The 27,577-nt window shown below is 31.3% G+C and overlaps 1 protein-coding gene across 1 annotated transcript; it reads left to right on the forward strand.

The window, feature by feature from the left end:
• Nucleotides 1-4,100: 4,100 nt before the first annotated feature.
• Nucleotides 4,101-27,522, forward strand: LOC143084412 (uncharacterized). The gene is made up of 6 exons (XM_076260789.1): nucleotides 4,101-4,276; nucleotides 14,695-14,776; nucleotides 19,977-19,998; nucleotides 25,552-25,614; nucleotides 26,600-26,731; nucleotides 27,372-27,522. Exons 2-6 carry the CDS (start codon nucleotides 14,711-14,713, stop codon nucleotides 27,419-27,421), a joined length of 333 nt encoding a protein of 110 aa, XP_076116904.1. The 5' UTR covers nucleotides 4,101-4,276; nucleotides 14,695-14,710; the 3' UTR covers nucleotides 27,422-27,522.
• The last annotated feature ends 55 nt before the right edge of the window (nucleotides 27,523-27,577 follow it).

Here is a 27,577-nt window from a genome sequence, read left to right on the forward strand (position 1 = left end):
ACAGAGACAAATAAATAAAATGGATGAAAGGTCAGACTCAAATGTAGCAGGCTATTCCGACAAAAGAAGATGCACTTTCATTAAAATCACACAAATGATACCAGAACTATATTTGAACATAATTATGCAGATTCACTACTCGAACATCAAAGGGAAATCCAACTCATTATCACGTTTACGCAATGTGTACCAATGGGAAATCTTTATTATTATTTTTGAAAAGTTTGCATTTAACAGTTTTTTAATCCACATTTGGTTAGTGACAGTATAGTATTGTTTCAGGAGAGGTGAATAAAGTAAAGCTATTGATTCAATATATGTGATTTTAATAAACTGCCACTTGCAAACAACATCCTTGCCCGTAGAGATATCTGTCCTGTCAAACATTCCCAAATACGTTAATTGGTTGAGCAATTGAACGAGAACGAACTACATATTTTGATACATAAGTGACGAAGTGAAAGTAAAATTTGAATCGATAAGTGCGTATATTTTTCTATGACAAAATCAGATTTTTTTTTCAGTTGTTTCATGGTTGCAATTAAATCTAGTCTTTGTCGATGTCTTAAAATAGTTGAAATGTCCGATTTACTCGATTTTTTGCTTTTTAGTTTTAATGTAAATGTTGTTTCAATCATAACACGTCTTTGGTTAATTCCTTTTACTGTATTCTGATAAAGACATGAATAATAGCGCTTATAGATATCGACGAACATAAACATAACATAATGTGTTATCGTCTTTAAGAAAGTAATATTTGACAAAATTCAAATTCAACATTTTGTATATTTGGTGAATAACCATATGAAATTTTATTATTTATTAACGTCATATGATGAATATGTGACAACACAAGGCTGTATTAGTTAATGATTGTCAGATTTTTAAATAAATATAAAAAGAAGATGACAAACAGAAAATGGGGGAATAGCACGAACTTTTAAATGAGTTTGACTGTCCCTCTGGTATCTTTCGCCTCTCTTTAAACGACACAAAACCGGGAAAAACTTACATTATCGCTATTTTGTGCAGTTTTCCTTTGATCTTTTTTTTTTTATAATTTTCCATATCATTCTTATCATTTGAGATGGAAATCTATCGCTAAAAATTAAGGACGCACGTGGCGTTGCTAATGAAATTGACATCGTCCTCATAGGTTAAATAGAGATAAACAGATTATCATTGGTAATCTCAACCCGATTGCTTTTCTCGCTTCGCCGTACCGGCTTAAGCGAGAAAATCAATGGAGTTGAGATGATCACCGATAATATATAAATATATCTCCAAATTGACGTGTTTATATAAAACAAACATTGCCAGAATAATATATCGGAATTCGGAAATGTCACTCGCACCCTCGTGAATTTTCGAAAGCCCTACTAAGTAATCGTAACTCATGCTGGTGGAACATCAACGACATTGTTGCCTACAAAAAACAACCTTACAATATTTAGAATGGGTTTTCCGTTTGGTATTCTTTGTTCTTTGTTGATTTTTTTTAATGTTTCACACAGATATACAAGTTCAATCCTGTTATCTATGATGAGTTTATTTACAACCTGTGGGTCGATGCAACTGCTGGTTTACACAACTTTGAATGTTTGAAATACTAAGGCATTTCTACCTCAGTCAGGAACAGATTACCGTAGGTGTATTTTGCAAAATAGTTAGGAATTTTTGTCATCAATGCTCTTCTACTTCACACTTTATTTGGCCTTTTAAAATCATTTTTTTATTTTTATTCGAGCGTCACTGATGAGTCTTTTTTTTAATCTCATCGAGGGTGTCTAGTTTGTGCAATGTGATACTCCAACAGATTTACGAAACAATATTCAATTTGTGCAATATGAAAATAATTATTGCACATACGCGTGTACACGCATTGTTTGTATTATGCATAACCCTAATATCTTGCCAATATCAGTATTCAAATCTTTTAAAGTAATAGCGCACACATAGAAAATAAGAACTTTCTATATTAGACATATTTGAACTTGAGATAAGATGCTTTAGATGGTAATTAGTTAGTGTCATTTAACCAGTGTATGGACTTTTTATTTAACCATTGATTAAGAGATGTTCTGTTTTTAATTGTCCTTGGAGTTTGGTATTTTAGTTCTTTTTACTGTTTGACACAAATGTCCATACATTAATATTACATTAGAATATAAGCTGCAAAATATTTAGCACAAACACGGGAATTCAAGATCAGCTTTTGAAAATAGTTATTTGCTTTAAACTAAAGAAAAAACACACACGAGTGCCTTTGCTTTTCTTTTTCAAAGAGAAATAAGACCACAACCACCTGAGTCTGAGACGCAGATGTAAGCAATTATAGGCCACTGTACGACTTTCAACAATAAGCAAAACCATAACGTATAATAAGATTGTTTGGTTAAGACTGCAAGAAGAAATTAACAATATTAATGTAATATCGATTTGTACTTGAATCGCAAGAATATTGTGTTCGATTTTGTCTTAAATCATGCATGATTTAACAATAATTTTAGCAAATTGTAACTTTGAGTTGTTACATGAATTCTTTTAAATCATACCAAAATTTAAACTGTTAAATATAAGCATTAGGTGTCTCTATTGAATAATGAACATTGTGTAAAGGAAAATAGTAAAACATTTTATCTGAGGTCTGCATCTTTTAACATAAAGGTTGACTTCTGAGTTATAACAAACACAAAACGATTTCAGATGGACATTGCGATGCTTCTCAGTTTGATGATATTTCAATGAGATACTAGATTTTGAATGCCTTTCAAAATTACCTAACGGTAAAAAGCTACACTCATCAATTTTGTAGAAGAATTAGTATCTAGCCTTTTTAACTTTGGCATTGTTCAAATTTCGAAAAAAAAGGACAAAACATTTCCATATTAACCTTGAAGTTTGAAAAACAAGGGTTGTTGATTCTGATATTACGTTATCGATATGACTTGTGGATATTTAAATGCTAAATTTAAATGATATTTTGGTTAGGTTATATTATGTAAATGTACATCAAAATAGGTAAAGTAGTATTAAAAAATAAAGCCATGGCGTTGTCAGTTTATTTTCTATCTATGAGTTTGACTCTCCCTCTGGTATCTTTCGTCCCTCTTTTACAACTTATGTCGGTTATAAAAGCTTATGGTTAACTGTATTGTATGCATTTTACGGACTTTAAATGAATTTTGAAAGATTTTATTTTAATTCGTATGAGGTTTGACCTTTCAACAGTTTTGAATTGAGCGGCACTAGAAGAAAAAACGCGACAGACTTAACGAATAAAAGTCAAGTATATCTTTGATAAGTTGTTTTGGGGTTTAATGTTAAAACATTAAATGCTATAAATTGTCAACATATATTATACTAAGAAACTGATGCTTTTAACCTTCATCTTTAAAAACGACGATTGTTTGGGTTTGTTACTCCACAATGAGTCAGAATAGATTTTGTTGGCCAATTAACACTTGCAAAAGATACCAAAAACTTTGACATTCAATTTAATTTGATACCTTCAATAGAATGTAATTGAATTTGCACAAACAATTACACACATATTTGCTGTTTTCTAAATTTGGTATCATATATAGTACCTACTGACTTTTCCCTTTTGCGTAAAACAATTTCAGAAATAGTTCATTTTTATTGCAAACACGATTCGTGAAGTTTGGTCATATATTCTTGAAAGACGTTAAAATAGAATTGTTTTCTTTTGTACTTAAATTGAATAACATTGAAAGGTGGTAATATTCTATTGACCAGTGACAATGACAGGATCGCTGATAAAGACTATTTTCTGCTCTTTGTTATACATTGTCTAATTGAATTTACAGTAAGTAGCTAAAAGGAGCAAAAAAGATGAAACACATACAAATTTAGAAACTATCCTCTTAGAATAGTTATTGTAATAAAGTCAGTTCCTGTCTTATAAAATTTCGCATTAGTTATCTTAAAAGAAAACAATGAATGAAAAAAGTGAAACCTTGATAATTCCATTTGTGGACGTATTGTACTATGGTTAATAGATGTCGAATAGCAATCTATGGATATCAAATCTTTAATCGAATCCAATCAATGATATTACAAAGGAAAGAATAAAAAGACCAGTACCATCCATTACGCCTTCAGTCAGGATTTATGCAAATGACAGTTTATTTATTAAAAGAAAATGGGGGAATTATAAGAGACAGTCAGATATTGGAATTCTCCTCAAACACAGCATTACAATAAATGGTCATTAATCCATTATCGCTACTAGAATATACTTTACAGTAGACAGGTAAGGCTTATATTTACTATGATAAAATAATAAATGAAAAAAATATAAATACATTTATTTACATTGAAATTAATTTATAGAATAGTTATACTTTTGATATTTTAATTAACTACTGAATATTTCTTTTTTTTACTACATTTTTGAAAGCCCCTTGATATCAAATATGTTAATATTAAAATGAGGCTTTCATAACTTTGACTTCTCGGTTTAAAAAAAATATACTATTTCATTGCTATTTTTTTTCAATTGGTTTAAAAGATGATGCTATCTTTTATCTCTAATGTTGTAATATTGTTTCAGATGCTTGAACGTCATAAAACTTACGTTCAGCGTTATGAGCTAATAATTATTACAAAGAAATAAGTTTTGTAGTTTACTTCAAAACAATTCTTTTTAGATGAATACACTGATTTTTAAGTTTATGTTTGTATGTTGTTTTGCTTGTGATATGTATTTTTTTTAAATACCAGATATCAGATCCCTTGTTTAGACTTTTATCATAAAACTGAGTTACTTAATATTTTCTGAAACTCAGTTTGCATTTACTTTCAAAATTGGTCATTGCAAAACATCTGTCATTCATGCATTGTTAAAGATGTGACTTTGAAATCTCCTCCAACGTAAAAGCCGAAAATGTAAATGTGGGTTAGACTTATTTCTTTAGTAGAACGTTGCGATCTTCGAGCGTATATAGGATTTTTTTCTTGAATGCATTTCTGAAATATATCTTCTGTAATTTAACAAACTGAGGTTGATGGGATAATTTTGAGAGCAAAAACTAAGTTTTCCAAAAAGAATACCTATAAGACTGTCGTTTATATATCAACAATTACACTTAATATAAAATTGGTGGATCCAGAACTATGTTTTCGGTAACCTTTAATTAGAAATGTTCAAAGCAAAATTAAAAACTGTAAATGTAAATGTAAGTGAAAAACTATGAGGTCATTTTGTTGAGTGACCAAAGGGGTCATATTAATTTAACAATAATTACTTACCTTTTGTTGAAACAATTGAGAACAGTTTGATGAAAATCAGGTCGAAGCGAATAACCAACAAATATGCTACTGATCTAAGATTGTCCTAGAAGACTAACCGTCCTTTGTTTTTTTATGTTGTGTTTTGTATTATTAATATCTTTTTTTATATAAGTGGGATCGACATTTTTGTATGTTTCGTTTGTACAATATTCGTTAACCACCAACTGAAATACACACGAAAACAATGTAATTGTGCAGCTAAATTTTTCAATAAGATTTCTCATATTTTGCGTTGACCTACTATGAAAAGAAAATAAACAAATTCCGATTTTGGTTAACACATGCATTTGTCATTTATAATTTTGGAGTCTACAATACTACGTATATACCTCCATATACAAACAAACTCGAAGATATATGAACTTTAACCATATGTAAACCATCAACAATTTGACAACCATTCAAATATAATTCTAGAAAGTCACATGTCTGAAATGTAACATTTTCTTGGTCAATACTTATTTGTGTACAACTAGAAAATTTATATTATTGGACATAAACTGATAATTTTCCAGGTTTTGAAATATTTCCGTCCAATTTTAACATGTTTAAAAGAGGGACGAAAGATACCAAAGGGACAGTCAAACTCATAAATCTAAAACAAACTGACAACGCCATGGCTAAAATCGTAACAATCATAATCAGAAATTATTTTCCTACACAAATGATAAAAGAAAAAACGACATTGCAATAGGGCCATACTACGATTAGTAGACCTGTAAATTATGTCAAAGTATTGTTTAATTGACGATGAAAACAAAGCAAGAAAGTTACACCACGTGTAGAAATATACAAGTTTAAAGAAAATCCAATTTACCAAACTAGAATTATTTCGTGACAGCGAGGTCAAACCGCAACAGGTATATTGGTAATAATACTCAATCAGTTACCTTTAACTTGTTTGTCAACGCCTATCGATAACAGTGGTTTTACACTCACACAGAAGCCTTCCATTGGGGATATAGAAAAAAAGGGTAAAGAAAAACAAGCAGTTTAAGTTTTAAACATTTAAAACAACACACAAGGTTTAGTCCACTGCTATTTAATCGTATTATTTGATTTCGGCGTTTAGAACCTTTGGCGACCTCAATGTTTAGAAGTTTATAACACGTACAAATTGACAAGTGGGCGTTACAGATGAACGATCACCTAATCTGACCCCGTCGATTCATAACCTCAGCGCGCCAAAAAATGGTCTCGTCCACGCTGTTATGAAAATTATTCTATTATACATATTTTACAATTCTTTGTTCAGAAATGACGTGACACCTTGATTGAAAAAAAGGAATTTACGTCAGAGAGCAATGTCACCACTTTTATTTCTTCACTACAAATTAGTTATTTTAAAAGCTTTGATAAAGGCTCACATAAATTGTATCTTCAGACATCATTCGTAAATGAAATCAATGTGTTCATTGTAAATGTATAAAAGGCATGTTTTGAAGATGGGATTATTTATAAAACAATTACTGTCATACAAAGAAATTTATTAGTTGTATGAGTGCTCCACGAAACTCCTTTCTAAATTTATAACACCTATTTTATCAGCAATCAAAGCCGGCCCTCAGCGATATTTTGAAACTACCTACGCTATGGGTGGTTTTGGTCAGGTGCGTATACTTTATAATTCTGAAGATCTTATAGAGTACATACGATACAAGTTACATTCAACACGCTATAGTTTTAAAACATTTGACTTTTCTAACCTTAATACAAGTTTCTCCCATTTCAAACTTATAATAGTAGACACATTATAATAATTAGTTCTGTTTCGTTTCGTTAAGAATGACAAAAGTAGCATCAAGTATCTTGTCTTAGGGAGGAATAAATCGTGTCATGTGATAATACACCATCCGATTCAAACGAAACATTATCTGAAACTGATATTATCAAGATGCGTGAATTCTTGATCGACAACCTGTTTACCTTCTTTCAAAGGTCGTGTTTTTCAACAAACAATATTAAAACTATTATATAGAATCAATTGTGCGTTCGCGGATGACGAAGCATATTAAAATTGTCGTAACTACAATCACACCCTCTGTTTTTCGATGGTGACATACCATATAAGATTTTCACAGGGGTTGTATGTATATCTGAGAAACTTGACGGGTGCCACAGTTTGTGGAGCAGGATTTGATTATAATCCCAGAGATCTGAGATCTTGCGCCAAAATTCGTTTTGATGAGTCTTTAATGTTCTATTTTTCTCTTTTTTTGTCAAGCCTTTATATTTTGTTAATGATTTTCAGAGTTTTAATATTAAGTCTGGGTTAGAATCATAACTATATAAGGATTGTGACGTTTTTTTTAGCATAGATAGTTTGTTTTTTTTTTCTGAAGCAAATTTCTTCAATATATCTTCTGTAATTCGTAAAGGATAATATGGAGTTTAAACATTTAGCTCATTATAAAGAATGTGCATATGTCGTTTATATGTAAACAATAAACCAGGGTTGAAATTTTGTATTTGCGCCAAACGCGCGTTTCGTCTACAAGAGACTCATCAGTGACGCTCGAACCGAGTTGCCCTATATATGAATTTGATGGGTCAGGGACTATGTTTTGGATATTTACATTTATACGGAGCCCCCAGTTCAAAGTTTATAAGCCGACAATTTATAAGTACTTGCGAAATTATGCAGTCAGCAATATGAATGACCTAATGGGTCATTTTAGTTTATCAACCATTTCTAATCGTTTAATGAAACATTTAAGACAATTTGCTAAAATTCAAGCTACGAGCGAATCACCATCAATTAAGCTATTGAAAAAACGATTTCCTTTGTGAGCTAACAGTAATTCAGCAGCGGTATCTACCAATTGTTAAAAAAATCCAAAATATTATTTTTTTGATTTGGTGAGTCTTAAGCATTGTTATGAATCTATCTTTACTAAGAACGCTGAAAACGAAACCAAAAGTTAATAAATAATTTTCCCAAAAAACTGAACCATGTAAATTATACCATTGGTGGCTAACAGCCCAAAAGGAAGCACTGTCAAAAAACACTGGATCAAACTGTAATGCTGTGGTGTAGTGGTTAGTGCATCGGACTACCAACACAAAGTTTCCTGGTTCGATTTTAGTTTCGGGATGAAAACTTCAGGGAATGAATTTTTGGCTATCCCTTGAAACCATTTGCGAGTGTGGTCTTGAGGAAACGATGATAGTCCGTCGGAAGGGGACGATAAATGGCTGACCCGTGTTAAGAGAGAGCCATATTTCTTGCACGTAAAAGACACCCTAGTAGATTTCGAAAACGAGTAGGCTAATGCCGCTATTAGGCACCACTCGCACCCGCAAAGTGGAAAGGGATTAATATAAAAACTTGTTTCCTAATCCACTATAAATAAATATGTTTAAACTAAACTAAACTGTGATGCTCACCACGAAACAGAGCGAAACAAAGAGGTACAAATACTTAAGGAGCCACCTGCACGCCCAAAAGAGATGATAAAAGAATATACTAAAACAATCTATCACCAACAATGATCAACTTGATCAATTTTACCTGTAGGATACATACAAGTTATTCGTAATAGTTTTTAATCTTTTCAATGAAATCATTGTTCTGCACAAGATGGCGATATAGCTTTTGATTGTGCTTCAAAAGGGTTGTCGGTTAGTGAAAGGTTAAAACTATTAATAACATGGATAAAGAAATGAATAGTATACCTTTGTTTTTACATCGGATCTATTAAATTCAAGTTCTTAGCTTTTAAAAAAAAACGTGCGAACCCAAATCTGGTTAATATTTTCATACGGACACGCTAATACTGAAACAAACAACTTGGTATACTATCATGTTTCCTGTTTTCCTATATTTGAATATTCTATGGTGAAGGCAGACTTGGCACAGAACCGAAAGGGTTTTGACAAGGCTTGAGTGGGAGTGTTGAAGTTATAGTGTAGCTCAAACTTCAGTTTTGTATGCAGAGTTTTGTACTTGTTTGGCTTTATAACTATTTTAATCTGAACGTCACTGATGAGTCTTATGTAGACGAAACGCGCGTCTGGCGTATTAAACTGTTTACACCGCTGGGTCGATGCCACTGTTGGTGGGCGTTTCGTCCCAGAGGGTATCACCAGCCCGGTAGTTAGCACTTCGGTGTTGACATGAATATCAGTTATATGGTCATTTTTATAAATTTCCTGTTTACAAAACTAAGGATTTTCTTATCCCAGGAATATATTACCTTAGCCGTATTTGGCATTACTTTGTTTGATTCATCAATGCTCTTCAACTTTGTACTTGTTTGTCTTTATAACTATTTTAATCTGAGCGTCACTGAGGAGTCTTATGTAAACGAAACTCGCGTCTGGCGTATTAAATTATAATTCTGGTACCTTTGATAACTGTTGTATCATGTTTCTTTTTATATATATAATTGTGGCAAACATGTTGCTGATTTCGTCGGTAAAATTTTCGGTAACCACCATTTGAAATAATCCTGAATACGATGTAATTGTGCACCTATTATTTGTCATTTTGTATCTTACCTAATACGTAGATGCCTACATATACACACACACTTCAAAATATTATGAACTTACATCATATATAAACCATAAACAATCGAACTTCCATTCAAATATAAATTCTTGAAAGTCACATTTCTGAACATTTAATATTTTCTTTGTCAACTCTTATTTGTACCTAGACATTAATTGAACATATCTGATTGTGAAATCAAATTTTGATAACTGTTATAACAAAATTGTACGATAATTATCTTCCACGCATAGTATAAAGGAAAGAACTTCATTGCACGAGAGCCATATCATAGTAATTAGTGCTGTGTGTTATTTTATAGTATTGTTTTTTTAATTGGCGATGAAAACAACGTAATAAAGTTATACCACATGAAAATCATATATGTTTAGTTAAAAGTCAATTTACCCAACTAGTAAAATTGTTTTACAATTCATTGTTCTAAAATAACGTGACACCTTGATTGCAAATAAGGTATTTACTTCAGAGTGCAATGTCACCACGTATATTTTTTATTTACTTTAAAAGGTTGGAAACAGGAGTGTTCAATCTATCAAGCACATAGAAATGGTATCGTAGATCAAATCAATGTGTGTATTGTAAATGTATAGCAGACAAGTTCTTAAGAAGGGATGATTCACAAATCAAATTTGTAAAACAATAGCTGTCATTCAAAGCAATTCATAAGTTGTATAAGTGCTTCATGAAACCTCTTTCTAAATCATTAACAGCAATATGTTAAGCAATCAAAGCCCAATTACTAACTTCTGTAGGGCCGCTTGGATCAGGTGTGAATACTTAAAAATTCCAACTCATTTGTGAGCAACGCAATGGTTGTATCAGGTTAATGGAACAAGATCTGCTTACTCGTCCAGAGCACCCGAGATCACACCGGCTTTTTATAGGGTTCTAATTACTGATTTAGAATTGTTTTTTGTGTTATGTTTTGTGTGCATATAAATGAGTATTTACTAATTGGTTATGAAAACAAATAATCAAACCCTTTGTTGTTTGTCATTTGTCATATTTATGCTTTTATCTGCTGATAAAAAGTATACCGACACGTGATTTGTATTCCTATGAAGACTACATTTACCCATTTTAGTTATCAGGTTTATACTTTCGTCTAATAACGACACGTAAATTGACACTCTTATGTAAGCAGATGGAAGGTCAATTGAAACTATGTGTCAAAATGTTGTGTCAACTCTCGCTTTGGATATATACTCCTGGAAAAAAATATTGCAACGCTTCCATAGAAAACAATTTAAAATTACATGTGTATAATTTGGGTTTTACCAAATACTTTTAATCCGTTTATGGTTTATGCCTGGGGAAGACAAACGGGTTCCGAATGCTTTTGAGCAGAACATTAACTGGAAATTCCTTAGTTCACTTTTCTGACCAGGATATTTGACTTGTAACTGAGCAGCTATTTGTAAACTTCAGCACGAAACATGAATTGAAATTGAATTACATTTTCAACAAAATATATCATCAATAAATAGTATTAAATTAGAAATGATGTAAATTCCAAAGTCACCTTAACTATAACATGAATTAATAAGGACCGCTTTTCATTTCAGATCTTAATGTTGAAAAGATTTCATGGTAATCTTTACAGCATAACGAAGACAACCTATCCTATCCATACTCTTAATAGCCTTTCCCTGACTGCGATATTCTATAATTTTTTTCTTAATGAGTGTACATTTCGCAGTTCGAGCGTGTTTGAAGTGACGTCTCAGATTTTACGGAACGTACGAAAATATTATCCTTGATACATTGTAACAGCAGGGATTTGAACATCGGTCAATCACACAATGGTTTTCCCACGAACAGATGTAGAAATATCCAGTATTGGGGACTGGTTTTTGTCTGTTTTTCGTTTGCCTTCAAATTGAGGTATTGATTACTCGATTACTATTTTAGCGCGTTTCGTTTTAAATAATATAAGGATATTTTCTTAACAAAGGTTACCAACCTCTAAACATTACGAAACACCAGATAGGTATTTCATAAAGAGTGAACATTTAATAGGTTTTACTTCAAACAGAATACTAATCATCACTAGTATTGCATAAAAATACGAAATTCCGAAAAAAGAAACTATAAAGATAAAATTCAATTACAAAGTGTACCAGAATTGACTGCAATTGAAAATAAAATGATGTCAAAAGAAGCCGATAGGAACTTGTCACAACATAAATATAAGGACTTCATACATCTTTATATCGAATTACTTAAAATTAATTAGACTGAAATTTGATTTAACTATTTATATTAATTAGGCACTACTTATAATTATTCAACACACCCACTCACAATTCTGTCACTAAAATTGCCAATTGGCATTTCAAAGGCACACATGATAATTTTTTTTATCATATAGTTTTAGAATCAGAAAAATATTAAAAGACCAAGAAAGAACTTAATTCACAGTAATCTTGATTGAAAATTTACTTTTAATCATAAGAATTAATGAGAAAAATATCAATAGTCCAACTACATGTTTACTTTTATGTTATTTGGTTCTTGATCTTCTTACATTTTTACGACATAGCAGGGATGTCTGCCTTACCATTGTTTGTTTTGTGTTATCAAATCTCCTTTTCCCCCTTTTAGTTTGTTTAACATTAAGATAATGCTAGTAATGGTAGGAAGTCGAACATAACACCAGTATCGTATCTTATTTTGTTTTATTGTACAACTACTATTTTCCGTCTATTCCAAAAAAAAACGCACAAAAATGTAAAGGTTTCTAAAGATGTTTTCTATTATAAAAAAAAATATTTACGGTTTTGATTGAAATTCCTGTGCAGCAGCATGCAATGGGCATAATTGTGTCTAGGAGAAAACCAAAATGGTTGACCACTGATATTTACTCAATACAAAAGCGAACAAAGTCAAAGTTTTAAGTGGTACCATTATCAAAATTTAATTTTCGATTATAAAATGAGACTTGGCATACACATTCGTATGATAAACGGTGATTCTGTTACCAAATAATTCTTGCTTTTCAACTGTTTTGTATTGAGGAGTTATAATGCCACATTGAAATCACAATGCATAAACTACTAACATTTCCCAAAAAAATCGATGTCGATGTTGGGAAATTATGAATATAATACTGACACAACAAAAATAAAAATCAACAGTGACAAAATTCTGTTCAGAGTAAATTAAAGATATATATTTCGAATTTTATGTGTCTATAGCTCCTGTTAATCAGCAGACGACTTTCGATTGGCATCTTTTATACCTGAATTAAAAAGTGAAGGACCACTTCAAACCCAGGACCACTTCACTTTTGGAATATTTTTTTTTTATATTTTCTTTAAGAAAAAAATACTAAGCCTAGACACGCGACACCTTGCATATATAGCAAAATTAAGTAATTCGGATGAAGAGAAGCCACTATATCTAAATTTAATATTAGAAAACCCAGACGATGTGTATGTGGAGTTTCAATAGTATTGAGTCTATGAAATAAGAATGAAAGGGATATACAAATGACAACTCGTAGGATGTACAGTTCAATTTATAAATATTTTCGGAAAAAGATCAATTAAATTATACGATAGATGTATTTGAAATATGTAGTACTCTAGTGACTATTCATTCAATTATTTGCATTCATTGTTTCAAATTGTTTGAACATATTGAATTAATGTCCATGAAATTTTATTAATTGCGTGGGAACTTGTTGGATGCTGGCAAACATTTTATTTTTTTTGAAAATAAACAGTCGTTTTCTGACAAACTTAAGTTGATTATAGCTTTAATTGAAACAGATGGATCACAGATAGCAACATAAACAGGCAGCAAATTGTGAAATATCAATCAATGCTTTCATCGTATTGTAAAAGTGTGTTCAAGAGAAATCATGCGTCCTGATTCATTTAACTTATTTATCAAAAAGTTAAATAGCAAAAAAACTAAACTCCAAGGAATTTTCAAACGTAAATACTTTATCATATAGCAAAATAAAGCTTACACCCATCAAACGAATGGTCATATTGGGACCTTTTATAGTTGAATATGCGGTATTGGCTTTGCTCATTGTTAAAGGCCGTACGATGACCTATAGTTGTTAATGTCTGTGTCATGTCATTTTGGTCTCTTGTGGATAGTTGTCTCATTGGCAATCATACCACATATTTTTTTTTATACTTATATTGTGTTGTTCGATTTTGATGTTTTCCAACCTGTATGAGCAAAATTGTAATGTACTTCGTATCATTATTATATCAAAGTAACAGACTAAAACGATATAATATATTCACAGTTCATACCGCTAACACCAAATAAATGTACTGGTTCAATTTGTTCATGCATTGCTTATGGTCAATGTTAATTTTTGTTTGTGTGTTTATTGAAAAAAAAAATCCCTTTTTTAAGGTTTCTAAAACATCAGCTTTTATTATTAAACCAATGCCTTTATCAACAGTCACAGGATCAAATGTTAAAGTCATGTACCAGATGCAATGAACGTAATTTATGTATAACTCGAATATTGTGAAGTCAAGGATGTCGTTACCACATATGAATTAAAACCTTATCTAACAGATGCGGAGATGTATTTAAGACCTTAATATGTTATTGTAGAGTTTCTATCAAAAACGCAATCACAAAAAGGGAAAGGGCAGACAAACATCAGTATACAAATACAACGTATAAACATGTAGGAAACTAAAAACTGACTAATACAAACCCAATTCGAAACTTGGGATAATCTTAGGTGCTTCAGTAGTTTAAGCGGATTCTGCTTCACATGCTGTGCATCCATCTTTTTGCTTGTGTAACATCCGGTTATAAGTCTAATTTGTATGATATTATATTATGAAGTCAATGTAATTTATTCAAAAGACACCTTTTTATTCCAGCTACACGAATCTCAGGATGTATAGTGCCTATATAATGGTAGTGGGAGTAGTGATCATATGTTGTGTAGCACAAGATAACCAGGTGAGTTAACACTAATATAAATTTACGGTATATTTTATAGTTGATTAGGAGAGGTAGTAGACGAATTTGCATTGTTAATTGTTAATTATAGAAACATTCCTTTACTATTAACAATGTCATACATCACATACCAAAATTACAAATGTAATGTTGTTGCACTCATTTGTACGGTCGTCCTCTCATGAAGTGTTATCGTTTTAGTGTTATATTTAATATCGCCATATAAGCGCTAGGTTTGGCTAGCCACAAAACCAGATTAAACACACCATTGGTTTTTAAAATGTCCTATACCAAGTCAGGTAAATGGCAGTTGCTATCTGCTAGTTCTTTTGTGTGTGTTTCTATTGTCGTTTTTTTGGTTGCATTTCAGTGTTTCTGTGGTTTCGATGTTTTCCTCTTATAATTGATGTGTTTACCTCTGTTTAAGTTTGTAACCGGGAATTGTTTTCTCTCGATCGATTTATGACTTTTGAACAGCGGAATACTACAGTTGCCTTTATTTACTCTTTGTGAACTGTAACATTTATAATTTGAGGCAGATATGATTTACCTTATATCGTTTTATAAACCGTTCGTCTCATCTTATTTCAAATAGCAAATATTTGTTTTAAACAACATACTGATAGTCTTTTTGTTTTATCAACGTCATATGTTTATTCTGTTATCACCACTAGCATAAGTCAAACAGTGTTTCTGGCTGTGAGATGAATGTAAAAATGAAACACTTAAAGTCATGGTATTTACCACTGGTGTGTATAATCTGCTCATTTCTGTAATGACTTATAAGAGCAGTTTGATATGTTATTAAATTGTCATGTATACACAAAATGTGATATATTTTGTTTCTTCTTTCCCAAACTGTTCCTATCGTGTTGTATTGATATATTTATAAAACATTGAACTTGATTTAATGTTACAGACGAAAGCAAAATATCACTGGTTTAATATTTCACAATGAAAAGGGACCAAAATGAACGAAACAGGATGAATAAAAAAAGCATATTAAAGAAAGAATTAAATTAATGTGAAGTGAATTGCCAGTCACAATCTTTTATCTTACATAATCTTATAAGTAGCCTCTCCAAATAAAGCAAAGTTCGTTCTTATGTTGTACTGTTATACCACTGTCCCAGGTTAGGGGGAGGGTTAAGATCCCGCTAACATGTTTAACCCCGCCAAATTGTTTATGTGTGTGCCTGTCCCAAGTCAGGAGCCTGTAATTCAGTGGTTATCGTTTGTTTATGTGTTACATGTTTGTTTTTCGTTCATTTTTTTACATAAATGAGGCCGTTAGTTTTCTCGTTTGAATTGTTTTACATTGTCTTATCGGGGCCTTTGATAGCTGACTATGTGGTATGGGCTTTGCTCATTGTTGAAGGCCGTACGGTGACCTATAGTTGTTAATGTCTGTGTCATTTTGGTCTTTTGTGGATAGTTGTCTCATTGGCAATCATACCATCTTTTTTTTATATTGTTTTAAATATATGAAATGAATTGCAAGTTATAGCATAATTGTACGAGTTATCCTTCCAAAATGAGCAAAGTTTGTTTTAATGAAGCAACGGATTGGTGTTTGTAAAGGGAATTAACAATAAGAGATACAAAACATATAAGTTTCTCATTCGAACATATGGTGCATTTTCTTAATTTATTTTAAACAAATCATAGCAGATCATTTGAGTTCCGTGATGGCATCGTGATCCACCAGTTACGTAAACTGATCAACATGAAAATTAGCAAAGCATTACATGTTTGTTATAGGAAAATTTAAACGTTGGCGTTTTATCTCATGAGCAAATCATACCGCATCTCCTTATTATTAATTAATTCAATTCATGGCAGTACCGATGCTGTACTCACTAGGTTTGTACCGCTGGAGACTGAAAATTAACCAGCAAATGGTAATACAATGATTACGGGATTATTATCGTTTCGGAAAATTTATATAAACCTTTGAGTGTTTTTGTCATTTCTTATCAATTTAAAGATTAACACTATACAAGTAAAAATATAATACTACTTTTCTCTTTTATACCGTTAATAATATACCCATCATAGATACCAGAATTGAAATTTTGATTTTGCGCCAGACGAGCGTTTTGTCCACAAAAGACTCACCAATGCCACTCGAATCATAATTTAGTGAAACAATTCTTTTTTGTATCTACTTTGAAATTTTACATAGTTATTTTTCTTAGAATAATAACAAGATATTGCTATTTTTGTCTTTAATTATCCCAATGGTTCACTAATATATAAAAGGTGAGCCACTTCGCTGTTACTGTTCGTGTCATGTCCTTAAACGTGTGACTACAATAATAATGTCCATGTGACTAACACGTGTTAATGGAATGACCTTCGTTTGGATATCATTGATATTACTTGCTTAAACGATAATTACCGGTGCCTGTGTTCATTTTTAAGACTGGCAATTTCCGTTTTGAACAGTTACAATGAGCTTACTCTTTTAACTTATACGAAATGTTGGTTGTTTCAAAGCCACTAGCATGATACGAGCAATTAACTTCTTTAAAATGCGTAAAATCCTGATAAATACAAAAAATAGATCTTTGTATCATTTCAATGCACTAAAAACTTAAAATAAAATTTTAAAAAAATCCAACATAAAGCTACAAGGCAAATGTTTAAAAAAAGACTTTGATTTCACAAAGAATACTTAATATTTAATGACTTTAGGTTAGAAATTTAAACCACATACGAGGCAGGCACAATACTACGACACCACAATTCAGATCCTTTGTACTTTGCAGATTATTTGTGAACTTAAAGTATATCTGTCGGTTCGTACAGATAATCAACACCCTTATATAATTTCGCAAATCCAATTGATTTTAAACAAATATAAACCTTGAAAAGGGACTTCGGGATAAGTATTTTTAGTTTAATTTCAAGTATCACGCAAACAATTACTTTTAACAAAAGGAAGTGTGGTATAATTTCCAATAGATATTTAGTATGCCACCAGATACACTTGATGTATGCTTATGAAAAATACCAAAACAAAAAACCGTAAAATGTCCATGAGCATGAGTATCCAGACATTGAATCTTAGATTACTCAGATACATGTATATAAGTAACGTATAGGCAGAGCACGTTCGCTTTACGAGATACAATTGATAAAATAACTGCACTATTTACAGAGAAATGCAGATTTACATGAAATATTGTTACATCTGTCAACACCTAGAAGCCGGTACTTCGGTATTGACATGAACATTTTAGATGTTTTATTTTGAAATGTGCTGTTAAAAAAATTTAAAAAAAAACATATCTGATTTCTTGAATGATTTTACATTCAGTCCTTTTGGAGTTTATTTTTTTAGTATTGCCTACCTCTTTTTTTTTACTGCATTTGGTTTTTCGGTTATGATAAATATCTTAAGATCAAAAATGTATGACGTTTTCAATTGTTCTCAGTAATGCACTAGAAACATCATGAATCGATATGAATTGCACTTTGTTATCAATGGTACCAAGGATTATTCTTTGAGGCAACTTTGCTGTGAAAGATTTCAATTATTTTCTTTGATAAAATAATCATATACGATAACAGGGTTCTATTGCTGTATGCCATCAGCTAGTATCATTGAAATGACATTTAAGTCATTATTCATTTCATATTATTGTGTAAAAGTACTATTTATATCCTTAAAGTCTGCCTTAAATGATTATTTAATGATACATTTATACCATTTGTCAGGCTAAATGTATCTATAAAACGTAAAGGTACAATATATAAGAAACTTAATTACATTTAATCAAAACGTATATTAACAATAATTCTTGTTATATGGTTAGACATGACTTTACATATTGGTGTATACAAGCTTCTTGCTGCACTATACGATTGGAATTTTACTTTCAGTATACGTTATTGTGAACATTCTTTCAGGCAGTTTTGTCTTTGTGTTTTATATGAATGTTGCTTGAGACAGATCTAGGCAATAAAAGATTTGACTCATTTACATCTTTCCTAGACTGTAGTCTGTCAACAGATTGACCTCTTCGTATACCTCAGATACCTAACATTTAATTTCAGACTTGTGCAATTCGTCACGGCATGAAATAAACGCCGGGATACAAACTGACGATACGATTGAGATTTCAATGTTTATACAATTTGTATATATAAAAGTTCAAAAAGAGAATACAAAAATATAAGAATAAAAAAAAACATAACTTTCAAGACATTATCGTTTTTTTGTTCAAGATTTTAACAAACAAACCTTATTCAGATAAACTCTGTCTACGGGAGATGGAACCTAAATTTCTTGATAGTTTCTAAACGTATCAACGTAACATTTAAGCACGCTTTGTTGTAAATCATATAAGTGCCAAAGCACCACCTACGTCTGACCTTATCATTACATATCATGTTTATGATTTTTATTGACCCATAATCAAATGACATAGACGTAAGCAATTATAACTAAAGGCAACAGTAGTTTACAGCTGTTCAAAAGTTATAGATCGATAACGAGAATACAAATCCGGGTCACAAACTAAAACCGAGTGTAACCCATCACCTTTAAGAGGAAAACAACAGAAAAACAGAACAAGTGCAATAAAAAAAAAACCGACAATGCTACATACATTGAAACAATCATTAGATAACAACTGCCATATTCCGACTAAGTACATGACATTTTAAAAATCAATGTAGGGTTGAAGCGGGTTTTGTGGCTAACTACACCTCCGTGCCTTATGGTAATGTTTAATATGCATGTACCGTTACATGACGGAATACAGAACAAAAAAAATGCAATAACGCTTAGGACAGAGAAATATATACATAAGTAATATAATTGTACATTTCGACATATCAACCACAGAATAACAATGAACAACTAAAATGGATTTAGAACATTACACAAAACCAGTTTACTAGACTTACGAATTGTGTGTCTGTCACACGAATGCATCAACGTTCGGCATTCAATAATTAGTAAAATTCATACGTTAAAGTAAAGAATAAAGGCATAGAAAAGACAAAATTTAAAACAACATTTGAATATCGCGACCAACCGCAATCACAGAACTACAGACTCATGACTTGGAACGCTAATAATGTATACAACCTATGTAAAGTCTCCGGTTAAAAGTCACATTAAGTGTTCATCTTTAAATCAAAATGTATTATTAAAGTTAATAAAATGTCCCTTATTACATTTTTTCAGAAATCTACAAATAAAATACAAGGTAAGTGTTTTTATCAATTTGTTCGAAAGTATTAGACTTCTGGTTTATCTTTGTATCTAGGCATTTCAATCTGTGTTATTTAGAATACCGTAAGAAAACACCAGATAGTGCATCGTATCTTCAAAACGTGCTTCAGGGACAAAAATAGCGAGAGCGAGAGAGACAGACAGACAGACAGACAGACAGACAGACAGACAGACAGACAGTCTTATAAAACGTATGAAAATCTGTGTTTTATAAAATTTGACATTATTCAATGGAAGACGTTTGGAAATTACCCCAAAACTGTTGATAAAAGTAAAAAATAAAAAAAAGAAATGACAAAACAAGAGCTTAAACACATCTAAAGAATGGGAATCAAATGTCAGTTTCCTTAAATGGTAAAAGCATTTCCTTATGTAGAAAATGGTGGATTAAATCTGGTGTTATTGCTAGCTAAACTTCTCACTTGTATGACAGTCGCAGAGAATTTCATTCTATTTACAACTATGTATGAGAAAAACAAACAAACATGATATGCCAAAAACGTTGAAAAAAGCTTTCAAATTGTTATATAATCGTTATCACGGTAAATCAAAATTAAGTTACAGTTCTAGTTGTCTTTAGGTTTACTTACTTTGTCTTGTGTTTGAAAACGGTATCTTTATTTCACAAGCAAAGTACAAGAATACAATGGGTCATTATCACCTATTAGTGAATACTACAAAGACATAAATCAAATCATATTATCCATCATTGAAACAATAGAATGCTTTTAACTAAGTCCCGTTTCCCTAATTGTTTAATAGAGTATTTATGTCAAACGAAAGTTTGAAGTCGATATTTTAACATCTGTAAGATCTTGTCTGCCTTTTTTATAACAAAGTTATTGTTTTCTTTCCCTATTGTTGTCCATCATGAACAAGCTAATGTTAGATCAAGATATATTTATTCGATGTTTACAACTATACTGTTCCATTTAATGGAACTGGGAAATTATGACTAGTGGTCTCATTGACGTTCTTACCACTTCTTATATTCTATAGTTCTCTTCACATCATTTCAATTAAATATTCATTTTTGAATGCAAAGATACATTAAGATGAAAAGATTGGTAAGTACAGTGTAGTACACATTGTATTCTTGGCTTCAAAGGTACTATTGATGGAAGCCTCATATCAAATTTCAAACCTTTTAAGTATTATCGATGATTATTTCAATTTCAAATATAAGCGACATGTTGTTGATTACTTGATTTAATACGAACATTTCGTCTTATGCGGGAAATAACAGTGCTTTGTGTGAAATACATATATATGTCAGCATTATATATGTCGGCCTCATAACTGGACTTACATCTAGAAATTGACAATAAGGGTCGGTTGAAAACAAAACTTTACGACAAAAAAGATAATGTCAGCTTTCCAATTGTGAACTTTCCATTTCTAAGTAGCAACATTCAAGCAGCACCTGCATACGGGGTATATATTTCCAAATTGATACGATATTCCCGTGCTACTTATATTTCCTATCTTGATTTTCTTGATAGAGGATTACTGAGCAAGGAACCTATTAAACCAAGAGTTCCAAACGGTTGAAATCATCCCTTCGTAAAATTTTCGGACGCCATCAAGAGTTGGTTGACCGTTATGGAATAACCATTTCACAGATGATATCTGATATGTTCCTTACGTCGTAACTACAACCCCCTTCCCTTTCATGAATATGACCTACCGAATTAGGCTATTTAACGGATTTGATATAACATGAGCAACACGACGGGTGTCACATGTGGAGCAGGATCTGCTTACCCTTCCAAAACACCTGAGATCACCCCTAGTTTTTTGTGGGGTTCGTGTTGCTTATTCTTTAGTTTTCTATGTTGTGTCATGTGTACTATTGTTTTACTGTTTGTCTTTTTCATTTTTAACCATGACGTTGTCAGTTTATTCTCGATTTATGAGTTTGACTGTCCCTCTGGTTTCTTTCGTCCCTCCTCAGCTAACATCACACAATGAAATAAAACTGATATCAAAGAAAAATAAATATTAAACATGTCTGAAAGAATGTTTTCGTCACTGATGAGTCTTTTGTAAAAGAAACGCGCGGCTGGCGTAAATATAAAGTTTTAGTCCGGCTATCTATGATGATTTTATTTCTATGATCAACAAATGCACGAAAAAGAATTCAACTGCCAATACTATCACCAATGCAAATTTCTTTAGTGGTAAACGCAGCCATGCATAACGATGCTCAGTTCTTACTTCACATGTAGCCTAAAAGATTCAATATCGTAAGTGATATTTATAATATTGTATTATCGGTACTAACATTAATTTAGTGTTTGATAGTATAAAACAAAACTAAGTATGTATTGTATCAATGCAAACACTTTTGAAATTATGTACTGGTTTTACTAATATGGTGTGTTAGTAATTTTTCATTAATGCTTTTTGCCTATACTATGAGTCAACTAGGCAGATATTCCCAACTGATGTTCATATGTTATGATGTTAATCCATTGTCCGCGGTAAGGTAGATGGATGTTCACTAAAAACATGTGTAACACCGAAACATGTCTCAAGGTAATTTTGAACTTTCTTTACGATAGGGAGTTTTGGCTGTTGTTGAAGGCCGTTTGGCGAATAATTATTGTTGCTTTAGTCCTTTCCAGCTGTTGGGTACTGCTCATTGGCAATCAAACTTCATTTCCGTATTTCATGTCAATATTACCGTTACCCTCTAAAAAAGTAAAATCACAAAAATATGAAAATCTGAGGAAAATTCAAAAAGGAAAATTCCTATTCAAATTGCAAAATAAAAAGACCAAACACCTCAAAAGAATGGACATCAGATGTCATATTCCAGACTTGGTACATGGATTTTCTTTAGTAAAAAATGCTGGATTTTATAAATAGCTAAACTTCCAATATGTATGACACTCGCATAAAATTATATTGTATTGACAACGGTTTGCGAACAACACAAACAGACATAAAAGGTGAAAAGGTCAAACATAGGGTACAGCAGTCATTATTGTGTTATTATCTTTCAAAATCAATGTAATGCAAACAAAATATGAACACACATTCATCATGGCCCAATAACACAATGACGGGATATATAATAAAATTGAGAATGGAAATGAGGAATGTGTCAAAGAAACAACAACCCGACAGAACACAGAACAGACAACAGCAGAAGGTCACCAACAGGTCCACGTCGTAAGAAATATTCATCAACAAGGTCATAGCACCTTCAGCTGAACTTTTATAGAAAAAGACGAGACATTATTTGACCTACCCCTGGTTCATCAACTTTCTGTTTAGACCCAGATTACGCTTTGACAAAGTATGAGCAGTTGCTGCATGCCCTTGAATAATATTTTTTTTATTGTTTTTTTTTTTTTGATATTTTTTTCAATCATAAATGGTATGACAACTCTCATTACCATAAATTGTGACAAACAATAAAATGATAGATTCTTTATACAACTTATATAAAAAATGCCCATTTCAGAAGACAGTCAAATTTATTTCTCGATTTTTAATAGCTTACAATAAAAAAGCAAATTAAATAGAAGATTACTCCTGGTACCACAAATATAATGCACGACAATATAATTGGGTACACAGCTAGGAAAATTCATTCCTAATCCAGTAATTACCAACATGACATGATCACTAATACTATTAAAATAAACATTTATAAAAATTGTTTTCCAATTCGTAGAAAAATCCTTTCACCAGCCAGCTACTGTCATATCTAATATATTGATAAAAGTCTCTGGAAGAGGTTTTTAAGTATCAGATTTTGAAAAGCTTTAGATTTAAATTAAAAACGATGGTCAGAAAGCAAAAGAAAGGAAAAAACGAATCAACGTAAAAAGAGCAAGTACAACATCAGAATACATATATATTTTCCTACCACTTGTTTTAAGCTTCACAGATAAAATTTAATCAGTAATTGTACCCATAATATTGATAAGTGTGATCCTTCCGAAATACATATATGGAAGCAGCTAAACAATAATGTGTTATTGTTAATTTTGTTTTGCTTGTTTGTTTATAATGATGTAATTATAAATCAATTAACGCTTGTTAGTTCAAGAAATAGTTTTGAATCTGTAACCTTGTCATGTGTCTCTTCAAAGTAAGGAACTAAGTCAGTGTTTTAAGTTATACTTGATGTTTGTAGAAATATGGAGTTAATTGCAGATATTTGATAGTCTGCGGATTCGATTGGGACAATGCAACTCTAATATCGTTTGTCTGGCTGACCGCTAGAGTTTTTTTCACCATTGGTTTGCTCTATCATTAACGTTTGCCAAGAAAAAAGTAAAATCACAAAAATACTGAACTTAGAGGAAAATCAATTCGGAAAGTAAATAATCACATGGCAAATTCAAATAAATAAATTTTGTGTTTTTACTGTCTTCTGATTGGTTAAAATTATTAGTTTTATTTTCAATGTTGTCAATTTTGATGGCGACACGCCCACTTTGACGTTGTGTATTCATACGCTAACATGTGTGTACGTTGTTATTGTAAATATAAATAATATAAAAAGTTCTTTGAGTCTTAGTTTTGATAGAAATTTATTTATAATGAATGGCAATCATTTATTTTGATTTTATTGAACCATAAAACTAATGTTTGACTCTTCACATTTTACATAATCCGCTTCGCGGATTATTCAATGTGAAGAGTCAAAAATTAGTTTTATGGTTCAATAAATTCAAAATAGATAATAGCCATTCATTAAATAATAAAACGCATCAAAAACGAATGGGAAAGAACTGTCATATTCCTGACTTGGTACAGGCATTTTCAAATGTAGAAAATGGTGGATTAGACCTGGTTTTATAGCGCTAACCCTCTCACTTTGATGAAAATCTCATAAAATTCCGTTATATTTACATTGCATTAACTAAACAGACACAATAAATAAAATAGTCAAAATATGGGTACATCAGTCATCATCGTATAACAATTTAACAGAACATTAAACATCTTTCTCAAACACATTCATTGATTTGTGTATTTGACGTCAGAAAAATTTATACGTCACATAGATTTGTCGTTCAATGTACATACAAATAATTTTAAAATTTACATGGGCAGTGTTAGCATATAGGGTTAAAAAATCAAAAGTAAGTAAGAATAAATTTCAGTGATAGACCGAGATTGAAAATAGTCCAAAAGTTATATATAGAATTTATAAGAATCCACAAATAGTTAATTGTACTAAGCGATTGAATGATTTTGACGTTTATGGTTCAACGTATTTTGTAATTAATAATAGAATTATATCATAATGACATAAAATAGAACAATATCATACTGACGGACGGGAAGTCAGTTTTACTTATACATATACTACTTGGAGCCAACACTTTTATCTAAATTTAAAGAAGTGTTTTTTTTTCTTTCTTTTTTGTAATTTTTCTGTTGGCTAAACAAGAGATTTTGACAATCTAAAATGGTTTGTACATAAAACTAAAAAACTTCATAAAAAAACGTTCATATAATGCTAACGTTTGTATTGTTATTTAATGGAGATAATTTTTTTCAGGTGACGAAAGTCACATCCATCGATTGATCAAAAGAGGAAGTTCAAGCTTTTTGAATACATATGGTATAGTATGATATTTAGAAAAATACGTGGCAATTTTATTTTGTCCAATTTATGGGCATTATGTTTTCTGGTCTGTGCGTCCTTTTGTCTGTTTGTTCGTTCGTCTGTCCGTCCGTCGGTCTGTCCTGCTTCAGCTTAAAGATTTTGATCAAGGTAGTTTTTGATGAAGTTGTAGTCCAATCAATTTGAAACTTAGTACACATGTTCCTTATGATATCATCTTTCTAATTTTTATGCCAAAATAGAGTTTTTATCCAATTTCACGGTCCACTGAACATAGAAAATTATGGTATGGGCATCCGTGTACTAGGGACACATTCTTGTTATTTCACAAAGTAACTTTGATCTGCTAGCAGAGGTGACAAAACTTCATCCTTGGGGAGGGGGGACATTCAAATGAAATATATATTAACAAATATCAGTAAGAACATGATATGAAATACAAATGTAAGTACATGTAGTAAGAAACAGAATATAAAACCAACATAACTTATGCTATATTAATGACTGATTTTTTTCATTCTTATAATTTTATCAATACATATATTAAGTGTCACCAATGCTTTTGCGAATTTTATTTAATAATAGGCATTATATACGTTTGAGCCTTGTGCATATTCTTCTGGAACATCTGAAAGTGGAATACTTATTTATTAACCGTTTGCAGGATTTCAGGATAATGTACACTGTATATAACCAAATTATTTTTTGCTATGTTTGCTAATTCTCTTTCTGTTACCTCATTATTGGGATTTCACATCGTACTCAAAATTGCTACATGAATGATACGAAGAAAATGTTGCTCTTAATATGAATCAATGTTCAATAACTTTTTATGTGACAAAAAGATCGTCCCTTAAGAGACCTGCAGTACACAAGGGGATTGGATTATGTTACATCTTAAAACATCTCAAAGGTGTAGATAACAAAGTCATGAGATATGGCTGATGATTTGGAATTTCAAAATTACTATTATATTTCACAGGTCGAGTACCATGGAAAAGAACAAAGATAGACAATCATATCAACAATATTCCAGACTATCAACCTGCAGCTGCTGAGAAAGACGTCGGAAGTGGTATCATGGACGAATTTATGCTTTTTCTAGCATTAAAAGGTAGAACACAACGCATAAAGCTAAAAAATATATATAAAACATAGAACATCTTAAATATTAACGCAAAACTTCGATTACTGCATATAAGTGCTCAAATTTTAATGCAAAAGTAAAATAAATGTCAATAAGATAAATGTGGCATTTTTTCCATCCAATTAGAAAGAGAAGATTCAAACAGTCAACCAAATAATAAGAAAAAAAATAGCAACACATATTACTTAGAAAACATATCGACGTTCGTTTTACGGTTGTTTCCACAAAGCGTACGTAAAACATATATTTTACTACACATAAGAAATACGTCTACATTCACATATTTTTCTGATATACATTTGCATATTTTTTCGTAAGATACGGATTATGTTTTATTAGGAATAATGAAGAGCAGCAAAAGTTGTTTATGCCAGCTACCAATTTGATTCATACATTTCACTGGGGCAAAAATACCCCCCCCCCCCCCCGCCCCTAAAAAAAATATGCCTCTAGAGATCTAAATATTGCCTTTTTACTGTATACCCTTTTCATGGTTATGTCTGCACTTCCTTATTTTTTTCGAGTATCTCACGTCTTTCCTTATCTTACAAAATGTTCTATTGTATTCCCTTATTTTAAACTATATATTATGTGTTCCTCATTTCAGAGACTGGAATGTTAGATTTATGTATGAATACAGCTAACAGTATTTTTTGAAGTGATAAACAGACGCTGTTAAATCTAGGATTATATAGTAGATACATATCTTATACGGCATCTATTGTAATACTATATTCAATAAAGTGTCACATTGTGAATGTCTGTACCTTCTCCTTAAAGTCATAACTAACCTCAAATTAAAAACAAAATGAT

Source organism: Mytilus galloprovincialis, chromosome 7 (genome assembly GCF_965363235.1).
Source record: "Mytilus galloprovincialis chromosome 7, xbMytGall1.hap1.1, whole genome shotgun sequence".
NCBI lineage: Eukaryota > Metazoa > Mollusca > Bivalvia > Mytilida > Mytilidae > Mytilus > Mytilus galloprovincialis.

Bases quoted from the DNA above. Each gene is read 5' to 3' on its own strand.
- LOC143084412 (XM_076260789.1), top strand. From the start codon at position 14,711: ATGTATAGTGCCTATATAATGGTAGTGGGAGTAGTGATCATATGTTGT. The intron at 25,615-26,599 runs GTATAGTATGAT...TATATTTCACAG, and splicing joins AAGCTTTTTGAATACATATG to GTCGAGTACCATGGAAAAGA. The intron at 26,732-27,371 runs GTAGAACACAAC...TCCTCATTTCAG, and splicing joins GCTTTTTCTAGCATTAAAAG to AGACTGGAATGTTAGATTTA.